The 27500-nt window shown below is 41.3% G+C and overlaps 1 protein-coding gene across 1 annotated transcript in view; it reads left to right on the forward strand.

Moving 5' to 3' along the window:
* LOC120563741 (voltage-dependent calcium channel subunit alpha-2/delta-4-like) overlaps positions 1–27500 on the forward strand; it is a 154274-nt gene that overhangs the window by 53369 nt on the left and 73405 nt on the right. The window contains exons 11-24 of the mRNA XM_039808129.1: positions 2562–2675; positions 3044–3122; positions 4819–4952; positions 5529–5546; positions 7597–7674; positions 10448–10528; positions 11507–11581; positions 14014–14100; positions 14863–14934; positions 17381–17442; positions 20600–20667; positions 21922–21967; positions 22771–22868; positions 26747–26837. Coding sequence (XP_039664063.1) covers positions 2562–2675; positions 3044–3122; positions 4819–4952; positions 5529–5546; positions 7597–7674; positions 10448–10528; positions 11507–11581; positions 14014–14100; positions 14863–14934; positions 17381–17442; positions 20600–20667; positions 21922–21967; positions 22771–22868; positions 26747–26837 — 1103 coding nt within the window. The remainder of the gene's footprint in view (positions 1–2561; positions 2676–3043; positions 3123–4818; positions 4953–5528; positions 5547–7596; positions 7675–10447; positions 10529–11506; positions 11582–14013; positions 14101–14862; positions 14935–17380; positions 17443–20599; positions 20668–21921; positions 21968–22770; positions 22869–26746; positions 26838–27500) is intronic.

Genomic DNA, 27500 nt, shown 5'->3' on the forward strand with positions numbered 1-27500 from the left:
TTTATTAATAAGGGGAAAAACTTCCACTAATGAACCCTGACAAAGCACACCTGTGAAGGTAAAACCATTTCAGGTGACTACCTCATGAAGCTCATTGAGAGAACACCAAGGGTTTGCAGAGTTATCAAAAAAAGCAAAGGGTGGCTACTTTGAGGAATCTAAAATATAAGACATGTTTTCAGTTATTTCACACTTTTTCGTTAAGTACATAATTCCATATGTGTTCATTCATAGTTTTGATGCCTTCAGTGAGAATCTACAATGTAAATAGTCATGAAAAAAAAGAAAACACATTGAATGAGAAGGTGTGTCCAAACTTTTGGCCTGTAATGTATTTCCTGTTGGGTTAATCCTCCTGTTTTTAAAAGTTTCTAGATCAGAATTTTTTTATTTTTATTTTTTCAACAAAATTGTCCAAAATAAGCAACATGGATGGTTCCCTACAACGCTCTTCACAAGTCAGATGAATGATCAGTTCACTGCTTTGATTGAATTTGGGTGTTTTATTCAATTTTATAGCGTTTGAAAAAAAGATTTATAACACAATGATGGAAAAAAAAAGTCATAGAAATGTCAGAAAAAGCTTAAAAAACAAAACATTAAAAAAAGTAAAAAAATATAAAAAAGCACGGGAAAAAAACGGAGAAAAATATCGAGAACAGCGACGACCAAAACGTTGAAAAAAAAATTTTATTTTAAATTTTGACCCAGAAAAACTAAAAGTTGCACGCTGGACGGGAAGACAACACAAGGGCTAATGATCAGTAAGAACCTGCAGCTATGACTGCAGTTATACAGTGGAGCTCATAAGTTTACACACCCATATTTTGGAAATTGATCTTAATGCCTTAATTAAAAAAATAAGGAAAAAATCCAACCTTTTAAGGTCACCAATTTTCTTTGTGAATGAATAATGTATCGGAAATAAATAAATGTTCTTCCTTAAAACACGGGGCATAAGTCAGTCCACCCCTATGTTAAATTCCCATAGAGGCAGGCAGACTTTTATTTTGAAAGGCCAGTTATTTCATGGATCCAGGATACTATGCATCCTGATAAAGTTCCCTTGGCCCCCCCCCCATCATCACATACCCTTCACCATACCCCCACACCATCACATACCCTTCACCATACCCCCCACATCATCCCATACCCTTCACCATACCCCCACATCATCACATACCCTTCACCATACCCCCACATCATCACATACCCTTCACCATACCCCCACATCATCACATACCCTTCACCATACCCCCACATCATCACATACCCTTCACCATACCCCCACATCATCACATACCCTTCACCATACCCCCACATCATCACATACCCTTCACCATACCCCCACATCATCACATACCCTTCACCATACCCCCACATCATCCCATACCCTTCACCATACCCCCACATCATCACATACCCTTCACCATACCCCCCAATCATCACATACCCTTCACCATACCCCCACATCATCACATACCCTTCACCATACCCCCACATCATCACATACCCTTCACCATACCCCCACATCATCACATACCCTTCACCATACCCCCCACATCATCACATACCCTTCACCATACCCCCACATCATCACATACCCTTCACCACCCCTACATCATCCCATACCCTTCACCATACCCCCACATCATCACATACCCTTCACCATACCCCCACATCATCACATACCCTTCACCATCCCCCACATCATCCCATACCCTTATACCCCCACATCATCACATACCCTTCACCATACCCCCAACCATCACATACCCTTCACCATACCCCCACATCATCACATACCCTTCACCATACCCCCACACATCCCATACCCTTCACCATACCCCCACACCATCACATACCCTTCACCAAACCCCACATCATCACATACCCTTCACCATACCCCAACATCATCCCATACCCTTCACCATACCCCCACATCATCACAACCCCCTTCACCATACCCCACATCATCACATACCCTTCACCATACCCCCACACCATCACATACCCTTCACCATACCCCCACATCACCACATACCCTTCACCATACCCCCACATCATCACATACCCTTCACCATACCCCCACATCATCACATACCCTTCACCATACCCCCACATCATTACATACCCTTCACCATACCTAGAGATTGTCATGGTTTTATGTCAGTTAGCCTAATAGCTGGTTTGATTTGCATTGAGAGATGATTTTATGGAAAGTATCCCATGCCAATCTCAGAGGCAGAGGCAGCATCTCGGTACAGCACCACAGATGAGTTATTGTCTGGCCCTCGGACTGTCCCTGCTGTGCCCGGCCAGTAATCCAGCCTCGACACTAACTCTTATGATAAATCATCAACATTTAAGCGTGCAGGACTCAAATCCTGAATTAAATGTGATGCAGACCGATGCAGACTGTAATCCCTGCAAGAGTATTGATGGTTCTTATATCGTGTTTCCAATCTGGAGTCATTTGTCTCTGTATTAAAACTGTGTGTGTGTGTGTGTGTGTGTGTGTGTGTGTGTGTGTGTGTGTGTGTGTGTGTGTGTGCGTGCAGGCGAGGACCAACGGTCAGGGCAGCATGTGTAACCAGGCCATCATGCTGATCACAGACGGAGCCATGGAGGACTTTCAGTCCGTCTTTGAGGAGTTCAACTGGCCTGAACGCAGGGTGAGAACGAGCACCGAGGGCCCAGAAAAGGAGGGCCGGTCCCCCCCCCACACACACACACACACACACACACACCCCCAAGTTAACTGGGATTCCTGTGCCTTTCTCCGGTGAAATGAACTGCTGGAACATGGGCTGTAACACAACAACAAAAATAAGAATGTGCACCATTTATTGAGTTTTCAATCCCAACTGCAGTTAATGGCAAGAAATGTTTGAAAAGTCAGTAATTCTAGCATTCAGCCAAAGCACCAAATGATGCCACAATACTGCACAACCAACACAGCCAACACACACACACACACAACACACACACACACACACAGGCCGGTGCCGACACGTATAAACGGCGGTGTTTCTCTGCTCAGGTGCGAGTCTTCACCTACCTGATCGGCAGAGAGATGACTTTCGCTCAAAGCGCCAAGTGGATCGCCTGCAACAACAAAGGTCAGCTGTGTGTGTGTGTGTGTGTGTGTGTGTGTGTGTGTGTGTGTGTATAGTAGACTTGTGGGGTCCCGACCAGCTTTGTGGGACCAAAATGCTGGACCCCACCACGTTTAAAGGGCTGTTTGAGGGTTAAGACTTGGTTTTAGGATTAGGGATAGAATTAGGTTATGTTTGGGTTAAAATGCAGCCCCCAGAATGGGTGCTGCTGGACCACTGGTATGAATAAAACACTTTATAAAAACTCCTTAAAAAACCAGGTTCGGTTAAATAAAAAAGAAGACGGGGCTGTTTTAAAAAAACGGCCAGATATTAAAAGGAGGTTAAAAGAACAACTGGAAAGGAAGGACAGCGGGAATTTAAAACTTTAAATAAAAGGTCAACTCCACAACTACTCCGGTGTCTCTCCCAGAGAAATATCAAGGTAAAAAAATAATAAAATAATTTTTAATAAATAATAATAAATATATAATAAATTAATAATAAATAATAATAATAAAAAAATAAAATAAAAACACCCACATGCCTACAAACATATATACAGTCATGTAATACAAAAAATTATAAAAAGCCTGGTTAGGCATTTAGTGGTGATGGTTAAAGTAAGGGGCTAGGGAATGCATTATGTCAATGACAGGTCCCCACAAAGATAGTGAAACAAAGCTGAAGCTGGGAGTACTTCCGGTGGCTGGGGTCGATGTCTGTCTCACAGTACGTCCTGAGAAAGAGAGGGCTCATTAAACCAGATTTTAGATTCAAAGTTTCGGGAGAATATCGAAAAATTTTATAAAATATATTTATATTTGTTGTTAATGTGAGAATTGTGGGGGGGAAGGGATTTTAAGGAAGAGAAAGATGTTAAATCTTATAAATCCCGACTTTGGCTAGGTACTAAAACTCTTATACCATATATATTTGTTCTATTACTCACTAGGGCTGCGCGATAGGAGAAAAATATGCGACAACGTTGTTGAATATGGCGATAACGATATTACTCGCCATGAACAGATATTAAAATGCACCTAGTTCTGCTGCAGCAAAAAAACTGTTAAAAAAATAATAGAATGACACACATGTTACATTCAAGAGGTGTTAGGTGTGAATTTAAGTGGTTACTTTTTGAAGTGCGGTTTTCAACAAAAAGCTTAGTGTCTTAAGCGGTTGTGTTTATTGCACAAGTTGATATCACCATGACGATTTGAAAAAACAAACAAAAGAATGAAAATAATTTATTGTGCAGCCCTAAAGTCTGATCTATGCTTCTGTGGAGGCTCCACGCAGAGCTTTCTCCGTAGCCTACGTAAGTGGCCTGATGTTTATATTGTGCGTGGATCTCTTTAACAAAATAGCAGGGTCAACACGTGTGTGTGTGTGTGTGTGTGTGTGTGTGTGTGTGTGTGTGTGTGTGTGTGTGTGTGTGTGTGTGTGTGGTTTAAACTCTGTGTGTGTGTGTTTGTGTGTATGGGGTATAGGTAGCAAATCAGTTACGTATTGCGCAACATTATTGTGCTATAAGTGATATTGTGAAGATCTGCTGTGGTCCATGACTTTGTGTATGTATTGTACTGCATCGGTATTATTTGTGTCCCTGTACTATTTTTCTTTATGTGGACATAAATAAATGGTTAAATTGTATGTGTGTGTGTGTGTGTGTGTGTGGGTATAAACTGTGTGTCTCTGTGTGTGTGTGTATTCTCAGGTTACTACACACACATCTCCACGCTGGCCGACGTGCAGGAGAACGTCATGGAGTACCTGCACGTGCTCAGCCGACCAATGGTCATCAACCACAACCATGACATCATCTGGACGGAGGCCTACATGGACACTGTGGTGAGCTGAAGGCGGCCAATCAGAGAGCTCAAAGCTGCAGCTCATTATTTACACGAGGAGATTCATATTTTAATCATTTTTGTGTAATAATAATAAAACATTTTCTATCTATCTATCTCTCTATCTCTCTCTATTTTTCTCTCTCTATCTCTCTCTATCTATCTATCTCTCTATCTATCTCTCTCTATTTTTCTCTATCTCTCTATCTATCTCTCTCTGTCTCTTTCTATTTATCTCTCTCTCTCTATATCATGTCTCTTTTCTTTTGTCTCCATCTGTCCTTCATTTATTTTCTTTCTTTTTTTCGGTGGACCTCTGACCCTCAGAAAAGTTTTGTACATTTTAAAGTTAAATGCATCAATCTGTTGCACTTTTAAGAGAATAAAACCATTTCTGAGTTTTCATGTGAACTGCTCCTTTAAGTCAACAACACTGTACAGTCGTCATCATCATCATCATCATCATCATCATCATCATCATCATCGTCCACTTCACCTGTCTGTCTGCTTCCTCCCTGTGTTTTTTGGACTCATTCTCCCATCATCCACTGGGCCTTTCCCTCCATCGCTCCGGCAGCTTCCCAAAACCAAGGAGGTAAAGAAGAAGAAGAAGAAGAAGTTGTAGTTTTAGTCTTCATCCTGCAGGATTTAACATGTAGAACAAGACTGTTCTCAACCTGTTCGCCTCCACACTCCCTCAAAGTCCTTACACGTGGTATAAATTCTGTCACTTCACCCTCAGGCTACGTTTACATCGCTACCTTCTGGTTTTTTAGGGGGAGTTTTGAGGCAAAAGTGATCTCTGTGCACACGAGTGTTTTTAGCTCCAGCAGAAGAACTAATCTCCGTTTAAAACTAACACGCCCAAACCCAAATATCTCATCAACGTCCTGGTATACTGGGCATAAACAGGAGGCAGCGTGGAGACTCCGCCGATTGCTGGTAGTTGCCGTGATAACGTTAGTAGCTTTAAGTCTCAGAGAACGAGACGTCGGGACCGATAAGACCCAATCAGGACTAGGGTTGGGTACTGAAACCCGGTTCCACTATGGAACCGGTTCCTACGCAAACGGTAGTATTCGGACCGGATTAGAACGCAAATTTCGTTTTAGAGCTGGGCAATATATCGATATTATATTGATATCGTGATATGAGACTAGATATCGTGTTAGATTTTGGATGACTTAATATCATAAATGGCTTAAGAGTTGTCTTTTCCTGGTTTTAAAGGCTGCATTACAGTAAAGTGATGCCATTTTCTGTTCCCTGACTGTTCTAGCTCTTCTATTAGTTTTACCTTTACCCACTTAGTCATTATATCCACATTACTGAAGATTATTTATCTTAAATGTCATTGTGAATATGTGTTGTTAAAGCACCAATTATCAACCCTATAATATCGCCACAATATCGACATCGAGGTATTAATAGACAAGAATATCGCGATATCTGATTTTCTCCATATCGCCCAGCTCTATTTTCGGTTCCTCATTTCAGTTCCGACTGAAACATTTTCCCTCTGTCGCTGCGGACAGCAGCAGACTCTTCTTGGACATGCACTCTAACAATCCCTGCTGATAGACGGCTTTTTGCACACACTCCGAATAAGACTTAAAAATATCACGCCATCGTAAATGTAGGCTACTTTTAAAATGCCATATTTTCCCTCTGGGCTCACCGAAACGGACGTAAAAGCATATTAACCGTTCACTAACTGCACGTGATCGCTAGTAACCATATTACACTTGCTCTGCTAGTCTATCGTTCAGGACAAGAGCCTGTAGGCTGGTGGTGGGGGAGGCAAGACAGCCTCCCCAAATTGTCTGCCCTTTCAAACTCCTACCTGTGTGTACAGTGTCTGAGTCTGTGTCTGAGAGAGTTTTCTCCTGTGCAGGACATACCATAAGTCAGGAGAGGTGTCCTATCTTGCCAGAGAAGGCAAGAATGAGAGGGGGAATCACCAGAGCAGGGGGAATGAGAGGGGGAAACACCAGAGCAGGGGGGAATGAGAGGGGGAAATATATCAAAAGATGGTAGTTTTTAAACCAAAACGTAGCAATGTAAATGTAGCCTTAATATAAATTTAAACAAATGAAAGGAGCTGCAGAGATGAATCGATTACTTGTCAACTATTAAAATAATCGCCAGCTATTTTGATAATCGATTAATCGGTTTGAGTCATTTGTTATGAAGATGTAAGATCTACACGTTACTTTCTTAACAGATCTGACCTCCCGGAGTGTCCTGGCCCTCATGTTTAGAACCGCTGGTTTAGGCTGTAGTGATTGTAGTACGGTTACCAGCTGTGTGTTTTTAAATGTACACAGAACTGCAGTAGTATTACATCGAGTCACCCTCAGATCTGCACTAGTTGTAGCTGCATGAAGTTTCACAATAAACATTATATTATATGTGTGAGTAGATGACGAAGAATATGATAGTATATAGAAATTTCAAAGAAACATGCGTAGATTGTGACTTTGTTTAAACGTGGGCTCAGTTTTCCTACTCAGACGGTTAGAGAGTATCATTTTAAATGTCTCTCTTTTTGAAAACCTCTTCCTCGGCCCATCGTTGGTGTTTGACGGTGTCTGTGTTTTTGAAGTGATGACACGCTGTGTGTTGAATGTTTTGCTCTGTGTCAGCTCTTCTACACCAAAGCTCAGAGTCTGCTGCTGATGACCTCAGTGGCCATGCCGGTCTTCAGCAAGAAGAAGGAAACGGTCAGTCAGCCCTTCTATTTGTCTGTCTATCTATCTATCTATCTATCTATCTATCTATCTATCTATCTATCTATCTATCTATCCTTTTTTCTATCCTTTTTTCCACCCATTTTTCCTTCTCTCTTTTTTTTTCTTTTCTTTCCTTTTTTTTTTTTTTTTATTTTTTTCTATCTATCTATTCTTCTTTTTTTTTTCTCTCTCTTTCTTTCTTTCTATCTATCTATCTTTCTCTCTTTCTCTCTCTCTCTATATATCTCTCTCTCTATCTATCTATCTTTTTTTTTTTTTTTCTTTCTATCTACCCACTTACCTATCTATCTATCTATCTATCCATGTATCTATCTTTCTATCTATCCATCTATCTATCCATGTATCTATCTATCTATCCATGTATCTATCTTTCTATCTATCCATCTATCCATGTATCTATCTATCTATCCATCCATGTATCTATCTATCTATCATGCATGTATCTATCTATCCATGTATCTATCTATCTATCTATCATGTATCTATCTATCATGCATGTATCTATCTATCTATCCATGTATCTATCTATCTATCCATGTATCTATCTATCCATCTATCTATCTATCTATCCATGTATCCATCTATCTGTCTATCTATCTATCTATCTCTCTATCTATTCATGTATCTATCTATCTGTCTATCTATCTATCTATTCATGTATCTATCTATCTATCTATCTATCTATCTATCTATCTATTCATGTATCTATCTATCTATCTATCTATCTATCTATCTATCTATCTATCTATTCATGTATCTATCTATCTATCTATCTATCTATCTATCTATCTATCTATCTATCTATTCATGTATCTATCTATCTATCTATCTAGGGCTTGTTCAGGACTATTGTTAGGTTTAGGAAAAGATGGTGGGTGGGCTTATAAAAGGTATGTTTACGTGACACGCGGGACAAGAACGGGACAGTTGGGTTTAGGAAAAGAAGAACGGGACAGTTGGGTTTAGGAAAAGAAGAACGGGACAGTTGGGTTTAGGTAAATAAGAACGGGACAGTTGGGTTTAGGTAAAGAAGAACGGGACAGTTGGGTTTAGGAAAAGAAGAACGGGACAGTTGGGTTTAGGTAAAGAAGAACGGGACAGTTGGGTTTAGGAAAAGAAGAACGGGACAGTTGGGTTTAGGTAAAGAAGAACGGGACAGTTGGGTTTAGGTAAAGAAGAACGGGACAGTTGGGTTTAGGTAAAGAAGAACGGGACAGTTGGGTTTAGGAAAAGAAGAACGGGACAGTTGGGTTTAGGTAAAGAAGAACGGGACAGTTGGGTTTAGTTAAAGAAGAACGGGACAGTTGGGTTTAGGTAAAGAAGAACGGGACAGTTGGGTTTAGTTAAAGAAGAACGGGACAGTTGGGTTTAGGTAAAGAAGAACGGGACAGTTGGGTTTAGTTAAAGAAGAACGGGACAGTTGGGTTTAGTTAAAGAAGAACGGGACAGTTGGGTTTAGGTAAAGAAGAACGGGACAGTTGGGTTTAGTTAAAGAAGAACGGGACAGTTGGGTTTAGATAAAGAAGAACGGGACAGTTGGGTTTAGGAAACGAAGAACGGGACAGTTGGGTTTAGGAAAAGAAGAACGGGACAGTTGGGTTTAGATAAAGAAGAACGGGACAGTTGGGTTTTGAATAAAGAAGAAACGGGACAGTTGGGTTTAGGAAAAGAAGAACCGGACAGTTGGGTTTAGGAAAAGAAGAACGGGACAGTTGGGTTTAGATAAATAAGAACGGGACAGTTGGGTTTAGATAAATAAGAACGGGACAGTTGGGTTTAGGTAAATAAGAACGGGACAGTTGGGTTTAGATAAAGAAGAACGGGACAGTTGGGTTTAGGAAAAGAAGAACGGGACAGTTGGGTTTAGGTAAAGAAGAACGGGACAGTTGGGTTTAGATAAAGAAGAACGGACAGTTGGGTTTAGGGAAAGAAGAACGGGACAGTTGGGTTTAGGTAAAGAAGAACGGGACAGTTGGGTTTAGGAAAAGAAGAACGGGACAGTTGGGTTTAGGAAAAGAAGAACGGGACAGTTGGGTTTAGATAAAGAAGAACGGGACAGTTGGGTTTAGGAAAAGAAGAACGGGACAGTTGGGTTTAGATAAAGAAGAACGGGACAGTTGGGTTTAGATAAAGAAGAACGGGACAGTTGGGTTTAGATAAATAAGAACAGGACAGTTGGGTTTAGGTAAATAAGAATGGGACAGTTGGGTTTAGATAAAGAAGAACGGGACAGTTGGGTTTAGATAAAGAAGAACGGGACAGTTGGGTTTAGATAAAGAAGAACGGGACAGTTGGGTTTAGGTAAATAAGAACGGGACAGTTGGGTTTAGATAAAGAAGAACGGGACAGTTGGGTTTAGATAAAGAAGAACGGGACAGTTGGGTTTAGATAAAGAAGAACGGGACAGTTGGGTTTAGATAAAGAAGAACGGGACAGTTGGGTTTAGATAAAGAAGAACGGGACAGTTGGGTTTAGATAAAGAAGAACGGGACAGTTGGGTTTAGATAAAGAAGAACGGGACAGTTGGGTTTAGATAAAGAAGAACGGGACAGTTGGGTTTAGATAAAGAAGAACGGGACAGTTGGGTTTAGGAAAAGAAGAACGAGACAGTTGGGTTTAGCTCGCGGACCACTTGTGGTAATTGTACCCCGGTTTGAGAACCAGTGGACTAGAGCATACTGTACGTTTGGGATTTCTTCAGATGTCTAAACTCTGTATAATAATGTGCTGCCTGTCTCTCCAGCTGTCCCATGGGATCCTGCTGGGCGTGGTCGGCACCGACGTCCCACTGATGGAGGTGATGAAGCTGGCACCCCGATACATGGTAAGCCCAGTTTAGATGTGTTTATATCACAGACTGTAACAATAATGGAAGGAGCTTCCGGGTCTGAAAAGTGAAGCCGATGCTGAAGCTCCTTAAAGCTGCATTATGACTAACGTCCAGCAGGGGGCGACTCCACTGGCTCCACCAAGAAGCCTACCTGTCTGTGTTTAACCCGCCAGTAAAGCTCCGCTGAACGACTCGCTTCACAAGGGTTGAAAAGTGGCGACTTTCCCTCTTTAGCGTTTAGCTTAGCGCAGCACCGTTGCAACCGTCCAACTTCAAAACAGCAGTCCTAGAGCTGTAACAATTCCAAATTTTGCTGTACAATGAACTGTCTCAGAAATAATTGCGATTAACAATACAATTGTCTCTTTCAGTCAAATTTTAAAAATACGTTTTTATTTATTACTACAATGAAAATTAAGTTTTGAATGTCCCAGGATACATCTTTTGGTTATATCATCACTGTCATGTGACCCAGATAATGTAATAACACAAATACACAGCCTATGAAGTAAATAACACCTCTTTATTATCATAGAGCATATTTTCTGTCAGTTTTTGTTGCTATGAACGTGTATCAGGCCAAGTGCCAACAACTAACAGTTGAAATATTAACATATTATCGGACCAATACTCACTTATATAACTACAATTTCGCATATCTAAACAAAATCAACAACTACCAGTCATACGCCTTAAGATCTTCGCTAATGTTAGCAATTAATTGCGGTTAAACAAAGAAACCGTGAATTAGTAAAAAGAAATTGACAATTAGACAATTATGTAATAGCTGTTACAGGCCTCAGCAGTCCCCAAAACAAAGGGGGACGTCAGGGTTGCTACGTCCACAATTTCTACAGTCTGTGGTTTTTATTCAGAGTCGGACTAAGAAAGGAGTTTTCACAATGACAGATTCCTTATGCGTTTCTTCTTCTTCTTCTTCTTCTTCTTCTTCTTCTTCTTCTTCTTCCACAGCTGGGCGCTCACGGCTACGCCTTCCTCATCACCAACAACGGTTACATCCTGGCTCACCCTGACCTCCGACCTCTGGTGAGTTCCACGCGACTGCGGAGGACCGATTTCGCTCTGATTCGCTCCATCCCTATTTATAGACAGCGATGTACTCTGACAGTGTAGCAGATGTGCCGAAGGGTACGTGGAAGGGGGAGAAGGTATTAAGTATTTATAACGAGATGAAGCCTCATGAAGCATTGAAGCAGAGCCGGTCCGACCCATAAGCGAACTAAGCGTCTGCTTAGGGCCCCGTGGCTACCAGAGGGGCCCCCTAAGAGTGCTTGAAATGTCCCACAATAGAGCTCATAACAGAGCCGGTCTATTTAAAGATAGCGTTGCTGCTAATAGGTCCCACATTAGTCTTTAAATGCGTATTTGTACATTATGAGTGCTTAAACTAATATTTACAATACACAAGTTGGTTTAGTGCCAAGTGCAGTGGCAACATGTTACAATGTGGAGAGTCCCCCCCCCCAAACCAAATCCTGCTTAGGGGCCCCCAAAAGTCCAGGGCCGGCCCTGCGTTGAAGCTTTCCATCAAAGTGGTTCACAAACGGCTTAATTTGCTCACAGCACCACCTGTTGGTCAGAGAGTGTAAAATAGGCAGATATATTACATAGGGCTGCTCGATTATGAAAAAAAAAATATATAATCACGATTATTTCGTTTAATATTGAAATCACGATAATTTAACACGATTACTCGTTGGAAAGATGTTGCAATTATTGAAATGGAAAAACAGTGGAAAAAGTTAAATAAATCAACAGTACAAAAACACATACAGCTGTGAAATTTGCCTTAATACTTTTCTCATTTTTTTCATTCAGAACACAAGAGAAAATAAGAGCTTACTTGCAAAACGTAATGAGCTAAATAATTGTTTTTCTGGATTATTCTGTTTTTGTGATCACTGGGAGCCGAAATCATAATCACGGTTACATTTCGAATAATTGCACAGCCCTAATATTACAGACGATCTACGGGCAGGGGTGTTCAATCAGTTGGATATGTTTAGTTTACTGACATGCTTTTATTTTAGAGAAAAAGACAAATATTTCAACTGTATTATTGCATGTCTCATGGAGGTTTTCTCACTTAAAACACAGTTCCTTAGGCTACGTTCACACCTTTATTAAGCTGCCAGTGTCTGTTCTACATGATAATCCTCTACGGAGTAAACCGTGTTTTCCAAAACGTTCTGAGCACTTTTTTTGAACGCCACCGCCGACTTCTTTTCCTGCAGCTCGGAGCGTCTTTTTGAAGTTGAAAAAAGTTCAACTTTTCTGAAAACAAACGCCCTAACGTCAAGCGCTTTTTTTTTGACAGCTGACCAATGACAAGTGGAGTAGCCAGACCTGTCGTTTCCATAACAACAACAAAAAATGGAGTCAGAGAACAGCGAGTTATATGATAGGACCGAGTGCTCCGTGTACAGGGAACTCACTTTGTTTTATCTAACGTTAGCACCTCTCTCTCTCTCTCTCTCTCTCTCTCTCTCTCTCTCTCTCTCTCTCTCTCTCTCTCTCTGTCTGTTCTTTCTCTAACTTGCTCCACCACTTTGTTTTATCTAACGTTAGCACCTCTCTCTCTCTCTCTCTCTCTCTCTCTCTCTGTTCTTTCTCTAGCTCGCTCCACCACTTTGTTTTATCTAACGTTAGCACTCTTTTTTTTCTCTCTCTCTCTCTCTCTCTGTTCTTTCTCTAACTTGCTCCACCACTTTGTTTTATCTAACGTTAGCATTTCTATCACTCTCTCTCTCTCTCTCTGTTCTTTCTCTAGCTCGCTCCACCACTTTGTTTTATCTAACGTTAGCACCTCTCTCTCTCTCTCTCTCTCTCTCTCTCTCTCTGTTCTTTCTCTAGCTCGCTCCACCACTTTGTTTTATCTAACGTTAGCACCTCTCTCTCTCTCTCTCTCTCTCTCTCTCTCTCTGTTCTTTCTCTAGCTCGCTCCACCACTTTGTTTTATCTAACGTTAGCACCTCTCTCTCTCTCTCTCTCTCTCTCTCTCTGTTCTTTCTCTAGATCGCTCCACCACTTTGTTTTATCTAACGTTAGCACCTCTCTCTCTCTCTCTCTCTCTCTCTCTCTCTCTCTCTGTTCTTTCTCTAGATCGCTCCACCACTTTGTTTTATCTAACGTTAGCACCCTAGCAGCAGTTGTTGCAACGAAAGACACTCTCGGCCGCTTTTTGGAACCAAAACGCTGACAGCTTTTCATCTTTATTTTTAGCTCTAGTCAACTTTTTCTTGTCAAAAAAGACACCAAGTGTGAACATAGCCTTAGCCATCATAGAAAAAAGCGACAACAACGTTGAAAAAACACGTGTCGAAGCCTTGGCACAGATCGTAACATCACTATTTATAGGATTTTTTTTTTTTTTTTACAGTATTTCACACAGTAACACACACAGTATTTCACACAGTAACACACACAGTAATAGTAACAGCATGTCCTCTGTCCTGCAGTACAAAGATGGAAAGAAACTGAAGCCGAAGCCGAACTACAACAGCGTGGATATGGCCGAGGTGGAGTGGGAGGATACAGACGAGACGGTAACTAGAATTACACATGTATGAATGTGGATGAAGAGAACCACGGCTTGTTAGAGCCATCGTAGGTAAAAACAACAATTACAGAGCTAGGGGGAGAGGGGTAATATTAAATATATAAAACTCTGAGATTAAAGACGTTAATTTACCAGGAAGAAACTCAAATATTCTCTAAGATTATTATATAAAGTCTAAATGTGGACACGTTATCTAAATCAGGGTGTGGTTTTCTTCTGAATCGCCCTGATCCACGGCAGTGTCTCATCAAAGTCTGGATGCTCGAAATAATAATAATAAGGTGATTCTGAGCTAAAATCACGAGTTTTTCCTGTTTGCTGAATCTGATTATAAGTATAATTTGATGAGGTCATCCCCTGCAGCCGTAATACGTCGGTGGTGTGATGCAGTCGATCCAACCTTTCAAAGTAAACCGTTTTCCCGTAAATTTGTGACTTTAATCTCAGAGAATTTGTGAGTTTCTTCTCGCAAATCTATGACTCAGTCATCTTGGAGAATAGTCACATTTTTTCCATCGTAAATCTCTGAATTTCTCTCGTTCGTTTTATGACTTTAATCTCGTAAATTCAGAGTTTTTTCTCTGAATATTACCCCCTTCCCCCGGCTCTGTAATGATTATCATTTTTACCTACAGTGTCCCTAATACGCCGTCGTGTTGGAGTGAAACCCTTCACATAATAATTTTTATAATAATAAAGTCTTAAAGAGCTGATCTGACTTTGTGTTAACTTGTTGTTACGTTTCTAGCTGAGAACCGCCATGGTGAGGGGAGAGACTGGCAGCTACAGGCTGAGCGTCAGAGCCTCAGTGGACAAAGGGGTGAGGAATCAATCAGTTCATATTATCTGAATATAACATAAGTCTGACTGGGGATTTCCACCGAATGCAGAACGTCTGCCGATTGGCTCCGCTGCGTCTCGGCTCCGTGCTCCGCCGTCCGCCAATACCCACCAGGTCCGGATTTGTTGCGTAACGGCTGCGGCCGTGACTGACAGCTGAAGTCCCGAGGACCAACGAGATCTCGCAGAATTCACGTAGAATTGAACCACAAAACCACCAACAGTTAGCTTCCATCCAGAGGAGTAGAGGGGAAACAGCTCTGTGCTGTGTTTTCAAGGGCGTGCCGGTCTCACAGGGAGGTGTGTTCAGGTGCATTCTTGGCGTATTGCTATTAGAGCCCGACTGATACATCGGCGGGCCGATATTATCGGCATTTTCCAAACTATCGGTATGGGCATTTATAATGGCCGATAAATGAAAATAAAAACGGACAAAACCCCCTTCAACCATGTTCTGAGTGTTGCCGTTGCGTAGTTTGTCCACCAACGTCCCTGTTGGCAACACTCGTGTTTAACCCTTTAAGTTTAATATCTTAAAGGTGCCCTATGAGTTCCTGCATGACGTCACTTCTGTTGACGTTCCAAGTAAATTCCAGCTCGCCCCTCCCACCATGTTTCCGTAACTGTAATGACTAACTGACTAACTGTCACTAATCCCCACCCCTCTCCCCCAACTATCTTGTCGGTGATTGGCTGAAACGTGGTTTGTTGTATTTTGGTTTCATTGAATTTGTTTGTTTTTTATTAAATTCATAGCATTTGAAAAAAAAAATGATAAAAGAAAGTTGAAAAAAGTGACAAAAATGTCAGGAAAAAAACAGAAAATGTCACCCAAAAAAAGCGCCGAAAATAATCGACAAAAACATTGGGAAAAGCTTCAAAATCGTCGGGAAAAGAGCTTCAAAAACATTGGGAAAAAAGCTTCAAAAACGTTGGGAAAAGAGCTTCAAAAACGTTGGGAAAAGCTTCAAAAACATTGGGAAAAGAGCTTCAAAAACGTTGGGAAAAGAGCTTCAAAAACATTGGGAAAAGAGCTTCAAAAACGTTGGGGAAAAGAGCTTCAAAAACATTGGGAAAACCTTCAAAATCGTTCGGAAAAGCTTCAAAAATGTTGGGAAAAGAGCTTCAAAAACGTTGGGAAAAGAGCTTCATAAACGTTGGGAAAAGAGCTTCAAAAACGTTGGGAAAACCTTCAAAATCGTTGGGAAAAGCTTCAAAATCGTTGGGAAAAGAGCTTAAAAAACGTTGGGTATAGAGCTTCAAAAACGCTGGGAAAAGCTTCAAAAACGGGAAAAGAGAATCAAAAACGGGGAAAAAAGCTTCAAAAATGTTGGGAAAAGAGCTTAAAAAACGCTGGGAAAAGCTTCAAAAAAACGGAAAAGAGCTTCAAAAACGTTGGGAAAAGAGCTTCAGAAACGTTGGGAAAAAGCTTCAAAAACGTTGGGAAAAGCTTCAAAATCGTCGGGAAAAGAGCTTCAAAAACATTGGGAAAAGAGCTTCAAAAACGTTGGGAAAAGAGCTTCAAAAACATTGGGAAAAGAGCTTCAAAAACGTTGGGGAAAAGAGCTTCAAAAACATTGGGAAAACCTTCAAAATCGTTCGGAAAAGCTTCAAAAATGTTGGGAAAAGAGCTTCAAAAACGTTGGGAAAAGAGCTTCATAAACGTTGGGAAAAGAGCTTCAAAAACGTTGGGGAAAAAAGCTTCAAAAACGTTGGGAAAACCTTCAAAATCGTTGGGAAAAGCTTCAAAATCGTTGGGAAAAGAGCTTAAAAAACGTTGGGTATAGAGCTTCAAAAACGCTGGGAAAAGCTTCAAAAACGGGAAAAGAGAATCAAAAACGGGGAAAAAAGCTTCAAAAATGTTGGGAAAAGAGCTTAAAAAACGCTGGGAAAAGCTTCAAAAACGGGAAAAGAGCTTCAAAAACGTTGGGAAAAGAGCTTCAGAAACGTTGGGAAAAAAGCTTCAAAAACGGGAAAAGAGCTTCAAAAACGTTGGGAAAAGAGCTTCAAATACATTGGGAAAAGAGCTTCAAAAACTTTGGGAAAAGCTTCAAAAACGTTGGGGAAAAAAGCTTCAAAAAAGTTGGGAAAAGAGCTTCAAAAACGTTGGGAAAAGAGCTTCAAAAACATAAAAAAACCCAGCCTGAAACGTTATAAAAAAAAACTTAATTTGGACCCAGAAAAAACTAAAATTTGCATAGTAGACAACACAAGGGTTAAAACAATCCGCAGAAGCAGCGCTGAGTTATTAGCACCAGCAGATTAAAAACTGCTGGGTAGTCTGCAGATTGAGTTTGTGGTTTGCTGATCAGTGAAGGGACGTAGAGACCCGACCAGCTGTTCGATGACCTACTGGGGATCCAGCTGTGTGTCTGATTTGTGCTTCCACGGTGACATCACAACGCTGTTCCCTTCTCCTCTGACAGAAACGGCCCCTGTACCTCGTCAACGACTACTTCTACACAAACATCGATGAGACGCCTTTCAGGTAAATCAGCTGTTTTTGGCCTTCTCCTTCACTCGCTAGTCTGCTCACATTGTTCGCTGCCTTCTAAAATGTTAAAAAAACCTAAACCGGAAAACCCAAGCCATTATGAATTTGTTGCATCCTGTTCTCTCGGACAGGAAGTTTCGGCCAGTTTCACTGAGATATTCTGTCCGATAAACCGGTGACCATTTGACAAAGTGCAGTGTGAACGCAAACCGAACCAAATAAGAAATACAACAATGTTGCAACTTCAAGCCCTGAATCACACCGAGTCTACCGAACTACTGTATAGATATGAAAGCGCCCTTAGACACCTACAAAAAAAATCTATATCAGTTTAAGTGTACGCTTTATTTTGAATATTTTCAGTGCATCACCTTGCTGTCAGAAAGCCCTTTTTAAATTTGGTGGATTTGTGAGGACTATGGTTAACTGCTCCTCAGATCTCTGCAGGGTAAATCCAGACAGCTAGCTAGACTATCTGTTCAATCTGAGTTTTCTCTCGCACAACTATTTAGCTGCGGCTCTTCACGGAGTTGAGCGTCGCCCATGACGATTCTGATTGGTTTAAAGAAATGCCAATAAACCAGAGCACGTTTTCCTCCCATCCCCGACCAAGGGGGTAAGCGAGCGACCACAAAGCGTACCTCCTATGGAGCCATTTTGTTGCTAACAAGCCATCACCTGCCGTTAGCATTCCATTGACTGCCATTCATTTTGACGTCACTTTGACAGCGAATAACTTTACATCTGATGTGTTTAAAGACTCTATTTATTCTATCTATATTTAACACGACAATGTATAAAAGGCTCCATTACCTTGTATCTCACGTTATGGCTCCGTAGCAGACGGTTTTGTAAAAATAGGATAACGATTGGGTCATAACCACGAGACTTACTGTCACACAGTAGAGGAATTACCGTATAGTACAGGAGAAGCTCCCAGGCAGTTTGGACTTCCATTAGCTGTTTAGGTTTAATGACTAATGTTAACTAGCATGTTAGTGATCAGTAATTAGCCTGTGCCTATGTTATCTCCTTACATATACCTACGCTCTCCGTCTCTGTAAGATTGGGAATGATTGAGATTTCTCTCGGCACAGCTACCAGAAGACTTCACACTTTCAGACAGGTTGCTCACGTCACATCTACGTCTTCAAGCTCAGTTGGAGGCTGCTCAGTAACGCTCAGCGCTCACCGGAAAAGTGCTTCTAATAGACTTTAATCGTCTCCGTGGAAATCTACGGTGTCGCTTTTGTCCATTTACTGTCTATGTCCTCGACGCTATGTGGACTAGCCAGACCATCCTCCAGCGCACTTTGGAGGATGGTCTGGCAAAGCGAGATGTTATTGTGTAACTTAGGTGTTTTAAAATGGTTATTTCAGATTCACCAAAGTCACACAATAACACAAACTAACTAACCGACAGAGGCAGCGGTAGAGCAGCAACTCCCGTGTTCTGCGAGGTAAAATTATGTCTTTGTCAAAGGAGTCTGGAGGCTTTGAAGAGAGCAGAGATAACTGCTTCAGTTCCCCGTCGTAAAGGGCTGTCTGACAGCAAAGGTAAAGCACTCAAAAACATCTAAATATAGCGTCCACTTAAACTGATACAGATGTTTTTAGGTCTGAAATGCGTTTAGCTGCTGCCCCCTCCACAGCTTGCTTAGCTTCTCCAAACTGGGGGCGTCCCAACCACCACCTACCGTGTCATTTAAATTGGATTTAAATGTTACACTCGGTTCCTATCTGTCTTCTTTAAAAAAAAATAAAAAATTAGAGAGGGATCCTTTTCAAAAAATGGGTATGTCTTTATAACAAAAATAACGAATAATATTGCCCAATATATTTTATGTAGCCTGGATGCCAGCCGAACTTAGCCCCGCCCACAACGTTTGAGGTCAGGAAGTTGGGTCTGGACTTGATCCGTTTGTGGAGCAACTAGGCTCCAACCAGAGCTGTTCGGACCAATCAAATTGTCAGGGGCGGGCTTTATACGATGATGGACAGATGATCACCGGTAACGTGATCAACCACGTCACCAAAAAGCGCTTGGGGTTGAATTAGTTTACAACAAAGATGGCCGCCGCTGGAGAACAGAGATGTGTAGATTCCTCCATGGCGTCTGTTATAGAAGATATCGACAGCGCATTCATTTTAAAAAGAGGAACAGAGGACCACGATCACAGCATTTGCTTCCTACGGGATTCAGCAAAAGTTTAATTTAGCAGCTGGCCCCGACTCATCTTCTTCTACTTCTTCCAGCGTGCGTACAGTTGAGTTACAACATACGTCACATACTCCGTTGCTCTGATTGGTTGTAGGTCTATCTGTTGCTCTGATTGGTTGTAGGTCTATCCGTTGCTCTGATTGGTTGTAGGTCTATCCATTGCTCTGATTGGTTGTAGGTCTATCTGTTGCTCTGATAGGTTGTAGGTCTATCCATTGCTCTGATAGGTTGTAGGTCTATCCGTTGCTCTGATTGGTTGTAGGTCTATCTGTTGCTTTGATAGGTTGTAGGTCTATCCGTTGCTCTGATTGGTTGTAGGTCTATCTGTTGCTCTGATTGGTTGTAGGTCTATCTGTTGCTTTGATAGGTTGTAGGTCTATCCATTGCTCTGATTGGTTGTAGGTCTATCTGTTGCTCTGATTGGTTGTAGGTCTATCTGTTGCTTTGATAGGTTGTAGGTCTATCCGTTGCTCTGATTGGTTGTAGGTCTATCCGTTGCTCTGATAGGTTGTAGGTCTATCTGTTGCTCTGATAGGTTGTAGGTCTATCCATTGCTCTGATTGGTTGTAGGTCTATCCGTTGCTCTGATTGGTTGTAGGTCTCTCCAATTGAGTGCAGAGGCATTTTCTTTCCTTGTTCGGTTGAAACGTTATGAGTTTTTTGTAACTCAAATATTCCCATATATATCGGCTGGACACAGCTGATCCATTTAGTTTTGTGTGTGTGTGTGTGTGTGTGTGTGTGTGTGTGTGTGTGTGTGTGTGTGATCTGACCACTTGAGGGCAGTGTTTTACATCATATGTTGTTAAAGGTAGAAGGTTTCTCTGTGTCACCTCTCTTCTGTGTGTGTGTGTGTGTGTGTGTGTGTGTGTGTGTGTGTGTGTGTGTGTGTGTGTGTGTGTGTGTGTGTGTGTGTGTGTGTGTCTGCAGCTTCGGCATGGTGCTGACGAGGGGTCACGGAAGCGTCATGTTTATCGGGAATGTTTCCGTGGAGGAAGGTAGGATTCCCCCACAATTCCCTGCTGCACGGACCTTTCAAATCCGCTGCTGCGTCTGATGCTGTTGTTGGTCAGAAAAAAATACAATGAATAGATCTGTAACAATTCCAAATGTTGCCGTACAAATGTAAATTACAATTTAAAAAAATGTAATTGTCGCTTTCAGTCAAAAACATTTTCAACAAATTAAACTTTTGAATGAATCCTAGGATACATCTTTTGGTTATAGATCACGGTCATGTGACCCAGATAATGTAATAACACAGGTACACAGTCTATGAAGTAAACAACACCTCTTTATTATCATAAAGCATATTTTCTGTCAGTTTTTTTGCTATGAACGTTTATCAGGTCAAGTGCCAACAACTAACTAAACTAATATTAATATATAGTCCAACTAATAATCACTTTTATAATTACAATTTGGCATATCTAAACAACATCAACAACTACCAGTCATACGCCTTAAGATCTTAGCTAATGTTAGCAATAATTTTTTTGCTGAATCCCAATTCTCTGTCTTACCCCTTCCCTTTAGTTTTGCACGTTCACGTATCCCAATTCTCGTTTTGATCGAGGGGTAGGGCTAAGGGGAATGGGGGTAGATACCCCTTAAAACCAAGCATTTTCACGAGCTTACTTGAAACCAAGTGGTACCCAGAGTATTTTTGGCTTAAATAATTGATTTTAAAATGTTTTTGTGCTCTACACAGTCCTGTACATATATATATGCAACCATGTTCTTAATTGAAAGATTTTTAGATATCGCTAGTTTGTTACGCTAACGTAGCATTGCTGATTTGCACAACAGTCCTGCATTTCTCTGACTAGCCTTGAATGGACTCCATGGCAGCCAGCTAGCGACAATGTATGGTGACGTAACTGTAACCAAGTGGTGTCTCATTTCATAGGGGTATGTTTTCACCCCTAGCCCTTACCCCACTCGGTTTCACGGGACAAGGGCTAGGGGTAAGACGAAGGGGAAGGGGGAAGGGGAAGGGGTAGGACAGAGAAATGGGATTCAAGAAATTCAAGAAAGCGCATTCATGTAATAATTGTAACAGGCCTGGCAATGAATCAGGTCAACCCCAGTGTGTGTAGACGGGTGCTGAACATGTTTATTCACGCATTAAAACAAATCTAAAAATACAACCTCATCCACTGGGAGGCTGTTAACCACGAGTCCTCGGGGAAACAGAAGTAAATGGATGTTTTTATTTGACCTGGCTGAAGTGTTTGTACCTTTCTCCACAGGCCTGCACGATCTCACCTCCCCGGACCTCAGCATCGCCACCGAGTGGTACGTCTGGACCATGAGCTGCCATTCCACACAATATAAGCTTTAATCAGTTTATATATATACATATATATATATATACAGATGCAGACACATGCTAATGAGCCAAATAGATCCGTGAATGACAAAAATGATATTGTGTTACTGTGAATCACAAGGAGAGTGTCCTGGGAGTTAGGGCCGATTTATGCTTCTGCGTTAACCCTCGTGTTGTCTTCCACTGTGCAACTTTTTGTTTTTCTGGGTCAAAATCTAAAATATTTCAATGTTTGGCGTTTTTGCGACACTTTTGTCGCTTCTCTCAATGTTTTTTTTACACTTTTTGTGACCTTTTTGTTACTTTTCCCGACGGTTTTGAAGCTTTTGCGGACATTTTTGTCACTTTTTCCAATGTGTTTGTTGATTTTTTTATTAATAAAGGAAAAACTTCCACTAATTAACCCTGACAAAGCACACCTGTGAAGGTAAAACCATTTCAGGTGACTACCTCATGAAGCTCATTGAGAGAACACCAAGGGTTTGCAGAGTTATCAAAAAAAGCAAAGGGTGGCTACTTTGAAGAATCTAAAATATAAGACATGTTTTCAGTTATTTCACACTTTTTTGTTAAGTACATAATTCCATATGTGTTCATTCATAGTTTTGATGCCTTCAGTGAGAATCTACAATGTAAATAGTCGTGAAAATAAAGAAACACATTGAATGAGAAGGTGTGTCCAAACTTTTGGCCCGTACTGTATATTTTTTCGATATTCTCCCGAAACTTTGAATCTAAAATCTGGTTTAATGAGCCCTCTCTTTCTCAGGACGTACTGTGAGACGGACATCGACCCCAGCCACCGGAAGTACTCCCAGCTTCAGGCCGCTATCCGCTACCTGCTGGGCAAGGAGCCCGACCTCCAGTGTAGGTTTATGACATTTAACATAATGAACCTATAAAACGTCAGACCAGGGTTTCCGCAGGGTCTTAAAAAGTCTAAAAAAGTCTAAAAAAAGTCTAAAAAAGTCTAAAACTTCAAATCAAAATTTTAGGCCTTAAAGACCCAGTGTGTAACGTGTGTTGCCCGTTCACAAACTTGTCCTTTTTTCATGAATATTTACCACCACCATCAAGTCCAAGTATTCCTATTGCCTTGAATTTTTACATTTGCGTTCGCATGAACTGGGGCAGACGCTCCATATTCATGCTCTATCTTGAAATACGTTAGCCGGTAAGGGACATACAGGACGTACTGCTCCGCCTTTCATGTTTTCACTGTCACGTGATAATCAGACCGGCCGGAGCAGCCGGTCAGTTGTCCGTTACAGCTGTCGTAATGTCTCATTCAAACTACAGAGCCGCTACCCGATCTGGCGAATTTGCATAGTGCGGTTATAGCCGATGGAGGGCCGCAAAGCGAATGCAGCAGTGGCGTTCACCCTGTTACGAGTTGATGGACCACTGAAATGATTTTGGAAACATTATTTTACATTATTTTGGTGCATGTTTGCCAGATCGGGTAGCAGATCTGTAGTTCGAATGAGACATAAGAATAATGGTAACAGTAATGGACAATTCCACTTCCAACCTGTAGGGGGAACGTTCTTTAGTGTTACTTTATAAAGTCTTAAAGGTGCTCTAAGCGATGTCGGGTGACGTCACTTCTTGTTGAAGTTCGAAGTATTGTCAAACAAAACGGAGGCTAGCTCGCCCCTCCTCATCCCGTCACCTCCCCCCTCCCTTCCGTGCACTACCCCCCACCCACCCCCAAATCCTTCTTGTCGGTTATTGGCTGGAACACTGTTTGTTATGTTTGGTGGTGCAGGTTGGCGCAGTTTGTTGTTGTTGCCGTTTGTGGAGCCTGGGCTGTCTACAGAGACCGCGTTTTTTGTGTTTTGTAAAAAAAAAAAAAATTTTTTTTTTTTTTTTAGGAGACAGACAGCTAGCAGATAGTGAGGAGATGTTTTTACAGTGTGTTCAGGGACAGGCAACTAGCAGATAGTGAGGAGATGTTTTTACAGTGTGTTCAGGGACAGACAGCTAGCAGATAGTGAGGAGATGTTTTTACAGTGTGTTCAGGGGACAGACAGCTAGCAGATAGAGAGGAGATGTTTTTTACAGTGTGTTCAGGGGACAGACAGCTAGTAGATAGTGAGGAGATGTTTTTTTACAGTGTGTTCAGGGGACAGACAGCTAGCAGACAGTGAGATGTTTTTTACAGTGTGTTCAGGGGACAGACAGCTAGCAGATAGTGAGGAGATGTTTGCTGTATGTGACACAAAATGTAGGCTAAAAAACACGTGACATCGCTTAGAGCACCTTTAAATTTGCAAAAGTGTTGTAGATCTTAAAGGTCTTAATTTTCCTATGTCCATTTAACGCTACCTCTGATGCTCATTGAAATGCTTTTGTTTTTATTCTGTTTCTTTTGCTTGTCCAAATATAATTCGCTGTGTATGTACGGATCATTATTACTCTGTGGCGCTTTTATTCAATTTTAATACATTTGTTTACTTTGCAATTACTTTTGTGACTCTGCATTTCGTTGTACTTTTATGTCGTGATAATAGGTCTTACATTTCATTCATGAAGGTCTTAAAAAAAGTCTTCAATTTGACTTGGTGAAGCCCCCAAGCCCCCAGGAGGAGCGCCATGTCTAAAAGCCACCATGGGCTTAGTGTATAACGGTGGTACTGACCCCATGGCCCAGAAAGACTTTTCACATGGACATTACATGGCGAAAGAAACGTCTATATTTCGGCGGATAATTAGTTTCGGGGTATATCAACCTACCAGCCCGAACGCTGAAAGGGTCCTTGTTTAAAACGTCACGTTTTTAACATTTTTAACATTCACTAGAAGCGAATACAGAATTATTAAATTTGAAATGATGAAAGTGCATAATGGACGCGACCAGACCCACGGGACTGCGCACGCCCGCTCACATGACTGTTCTCTGAGCTCATGTAGCTAGCTGTAATAATGGATATATGATCACATGACTGTTCTCTGAGCTCATGTAGCTAGCTGTAATAATGGATATATGATCACATGACTGTTCTCTGAGCTCATGTAGCTAGCTGTAATAATGGATATATGATCACATGACTGTTCTCTGAGCTCATGTAGCTGGCTGTAATAATGGATATATGATCACATGACTGTTCTCTGAGCTCATGTAGCTAGCTGTAATAATGGATATATGATCACATGACTGTTCTCTGAGCTCATGTAGCTAGCTGTAATAATGGATATATGATCACATGACTGTTCTCTGAGCTCATGTAGCTAGCTGTAATAATGGATATATGATCACATGACTGTTCTCTGAGCTCATGTAGCTAGCTGTAATAATGGATATATGATCACATGACTGTTCTCCTGAGCTCATGTAGCTAGCTGTAATAATGGATATATGATCACATGACTGTTCTCTGAGCTCATGTAGCTAGCTGTAATAATGGATATATGATCACATGACTGTTCTCCGAGCTCATGTAGCTGTAATAATGGATATATGATCACATGACTGTTCTCTGAGCTCATGTAGCTGTAATAATGGATATATGATCACATGACTGTTCTCTGAGCTCATGTAGCTGTAATAATGGATATATGATCACATGACTGTTCTCTGAGCTCATGTAGCTAGCTGTAATAATGGATATATGATCACATGACTGTTCTCTGAGCTCATGTAGCTAGCTGTAATAATGGATATATGATCACATGACTGTTCTCTGAGCTCATGTAGCTAGCTGTAATAATGGATATAGCTAATGGTTGTAATTCACCATGTGTTCTATTAATACGTCCATGGTATTATCTTATGAAGTTATGATACACCCGAGGGATGTATGTATGTTGTAAAGCCTGTTACGTGGATGTAACGTCATTAGCGTTTCCCAAACTGGCGGGGCTATCGGCTAGCTAGCTAGTTGCTAACATCAGGGTTAGCTAGCATATCTGTATTAAGATCATGCCTACATAACGTTACTACAGACATAGTGATTACATGGCCTTGGTTCTCTCTTATGATCCATCCGAGGGCTGTATGCTGTAAAGCTTGTAACGTGGATGAGAGATGAAGCCATGGATGAGCTCTGTTCACCAAACTAGAGGCTAAGCGCTACCACTACTTAGTAGCTAGCTAGCTAGCTAGTAGCAAGACATAATGATCAAATCTCATCGGTTGTCTAGCTAAATACATCTACCGTTTATTTATCTAAGCACGATCGGGAACAACGAAAACACAATGTTTTAACGTTAGTGAATATTTTAGACAATGAAAACGGCGAGTTCATGAGTTCGCCACTTGTAAGAGCCACGAGAGATAAGCTCATGAACGAGCATGTTGCTACCGGTTGCTAAGACAACACAAACAAATTGTTGCTAGTGCGCATGTCCATTGTGACGTCATGGGCCAAGAATGCGGAAGAGCCGAGCTCCATGTTTGCTTTATGCGCTTTTGAGAAGTTGGAAGTGAAAAATGTTACAGAGTGAGAGGGCTCACACTGTAGCTAAAACAGAGACCTGAACACAGGGTGAAAAGAGGAGCTGCAGCAATGTGCAGTACAACTAAAATATGGTGTTTTTTTGAAAATTAACCCATGTAAACTTATTCTGGTACAACCTCTAAATACAATTATGAACCTGAAAATGAGCAGAATATGAGCGCTTTAAAAAACATTTTGATGAAACGGTTTTTGTCTTTAACAACATTGAAGAAGTTGAAGAGGGACGAGTGTCTTTTGTTTTTTTTTAAAGTCGCCTTTGTTTGACCCAACCTTTCCGTTGCCTAGGTGACGAGTTGTTGCTGCAGCACACGCTGTTTGACGCCGTGGTGACGGCTCCGATGGAAGCCTACTGGAACGCCCTGATGCTCAGCGACGGGTGAGATTTCATACCTGGTCACGTTGAGCGTTAAAGGGCTGGTGGGAATACTGTGCGTGCACAGTATACATCAGGGGGGGGTCAAACTCAACTTCCCAGAGGGCCACACTGGAAAAAGAGAATCACATCAAGGGCCAGACATGTATAGTTTATTGACGTGCTTTTATTTAATTGAAAAAGTCAAATATCTTTGACTAAATTATTGCATGTCTCATATAGTCTTCTCACTCACAGTTTGGTCCACATAAAGTCCTGAAAAAGTCAGCAACAAAAGTTCCAAAGCCCTCCTAGAATTTAGCAAATCGAGCAAAACAATGACTACATTTACAAGCAGCCAATAACCCGTTCAAAACCACAATATTAGCAATAACCCGGTCGCGCACAGCCATGTAAACACCGGCAAAAACACAAATATGCTCATATTCCTGTTTTTAAAAACCCGAAAATGATCCCTGGGTTACCCCTTTTCTAACCCGAAATTTTGGTCATGTAAACGCGTATCGGCATATCCCATCAAAAGGAACACTGATTTGTGTTCTGCGCATGTTCTATTCGCAAGGAGTCTCGGTCTTTTGAGTAGAGGAACTTCTTGTATGCACCAGAAAAACATAGTTATAATAATAATTATATACTATAATAATATAGTTATATTTATATGTCAAT

Source organism: Perca fluviatilis, chromosome 8 (genome assembly GCF_010015445.1).
Source record: "Perca fluviatilis chromosome 8, GENO_Pfluv_1.0, whole genome shotgun sequence".
NCBI classification, from domain to species: domain Eukaryota; kingdom Metazoa; phylum Chordata; class Actinopteri; order Perciformes; family Percidae; genus Perca; species Perca fluviatilis.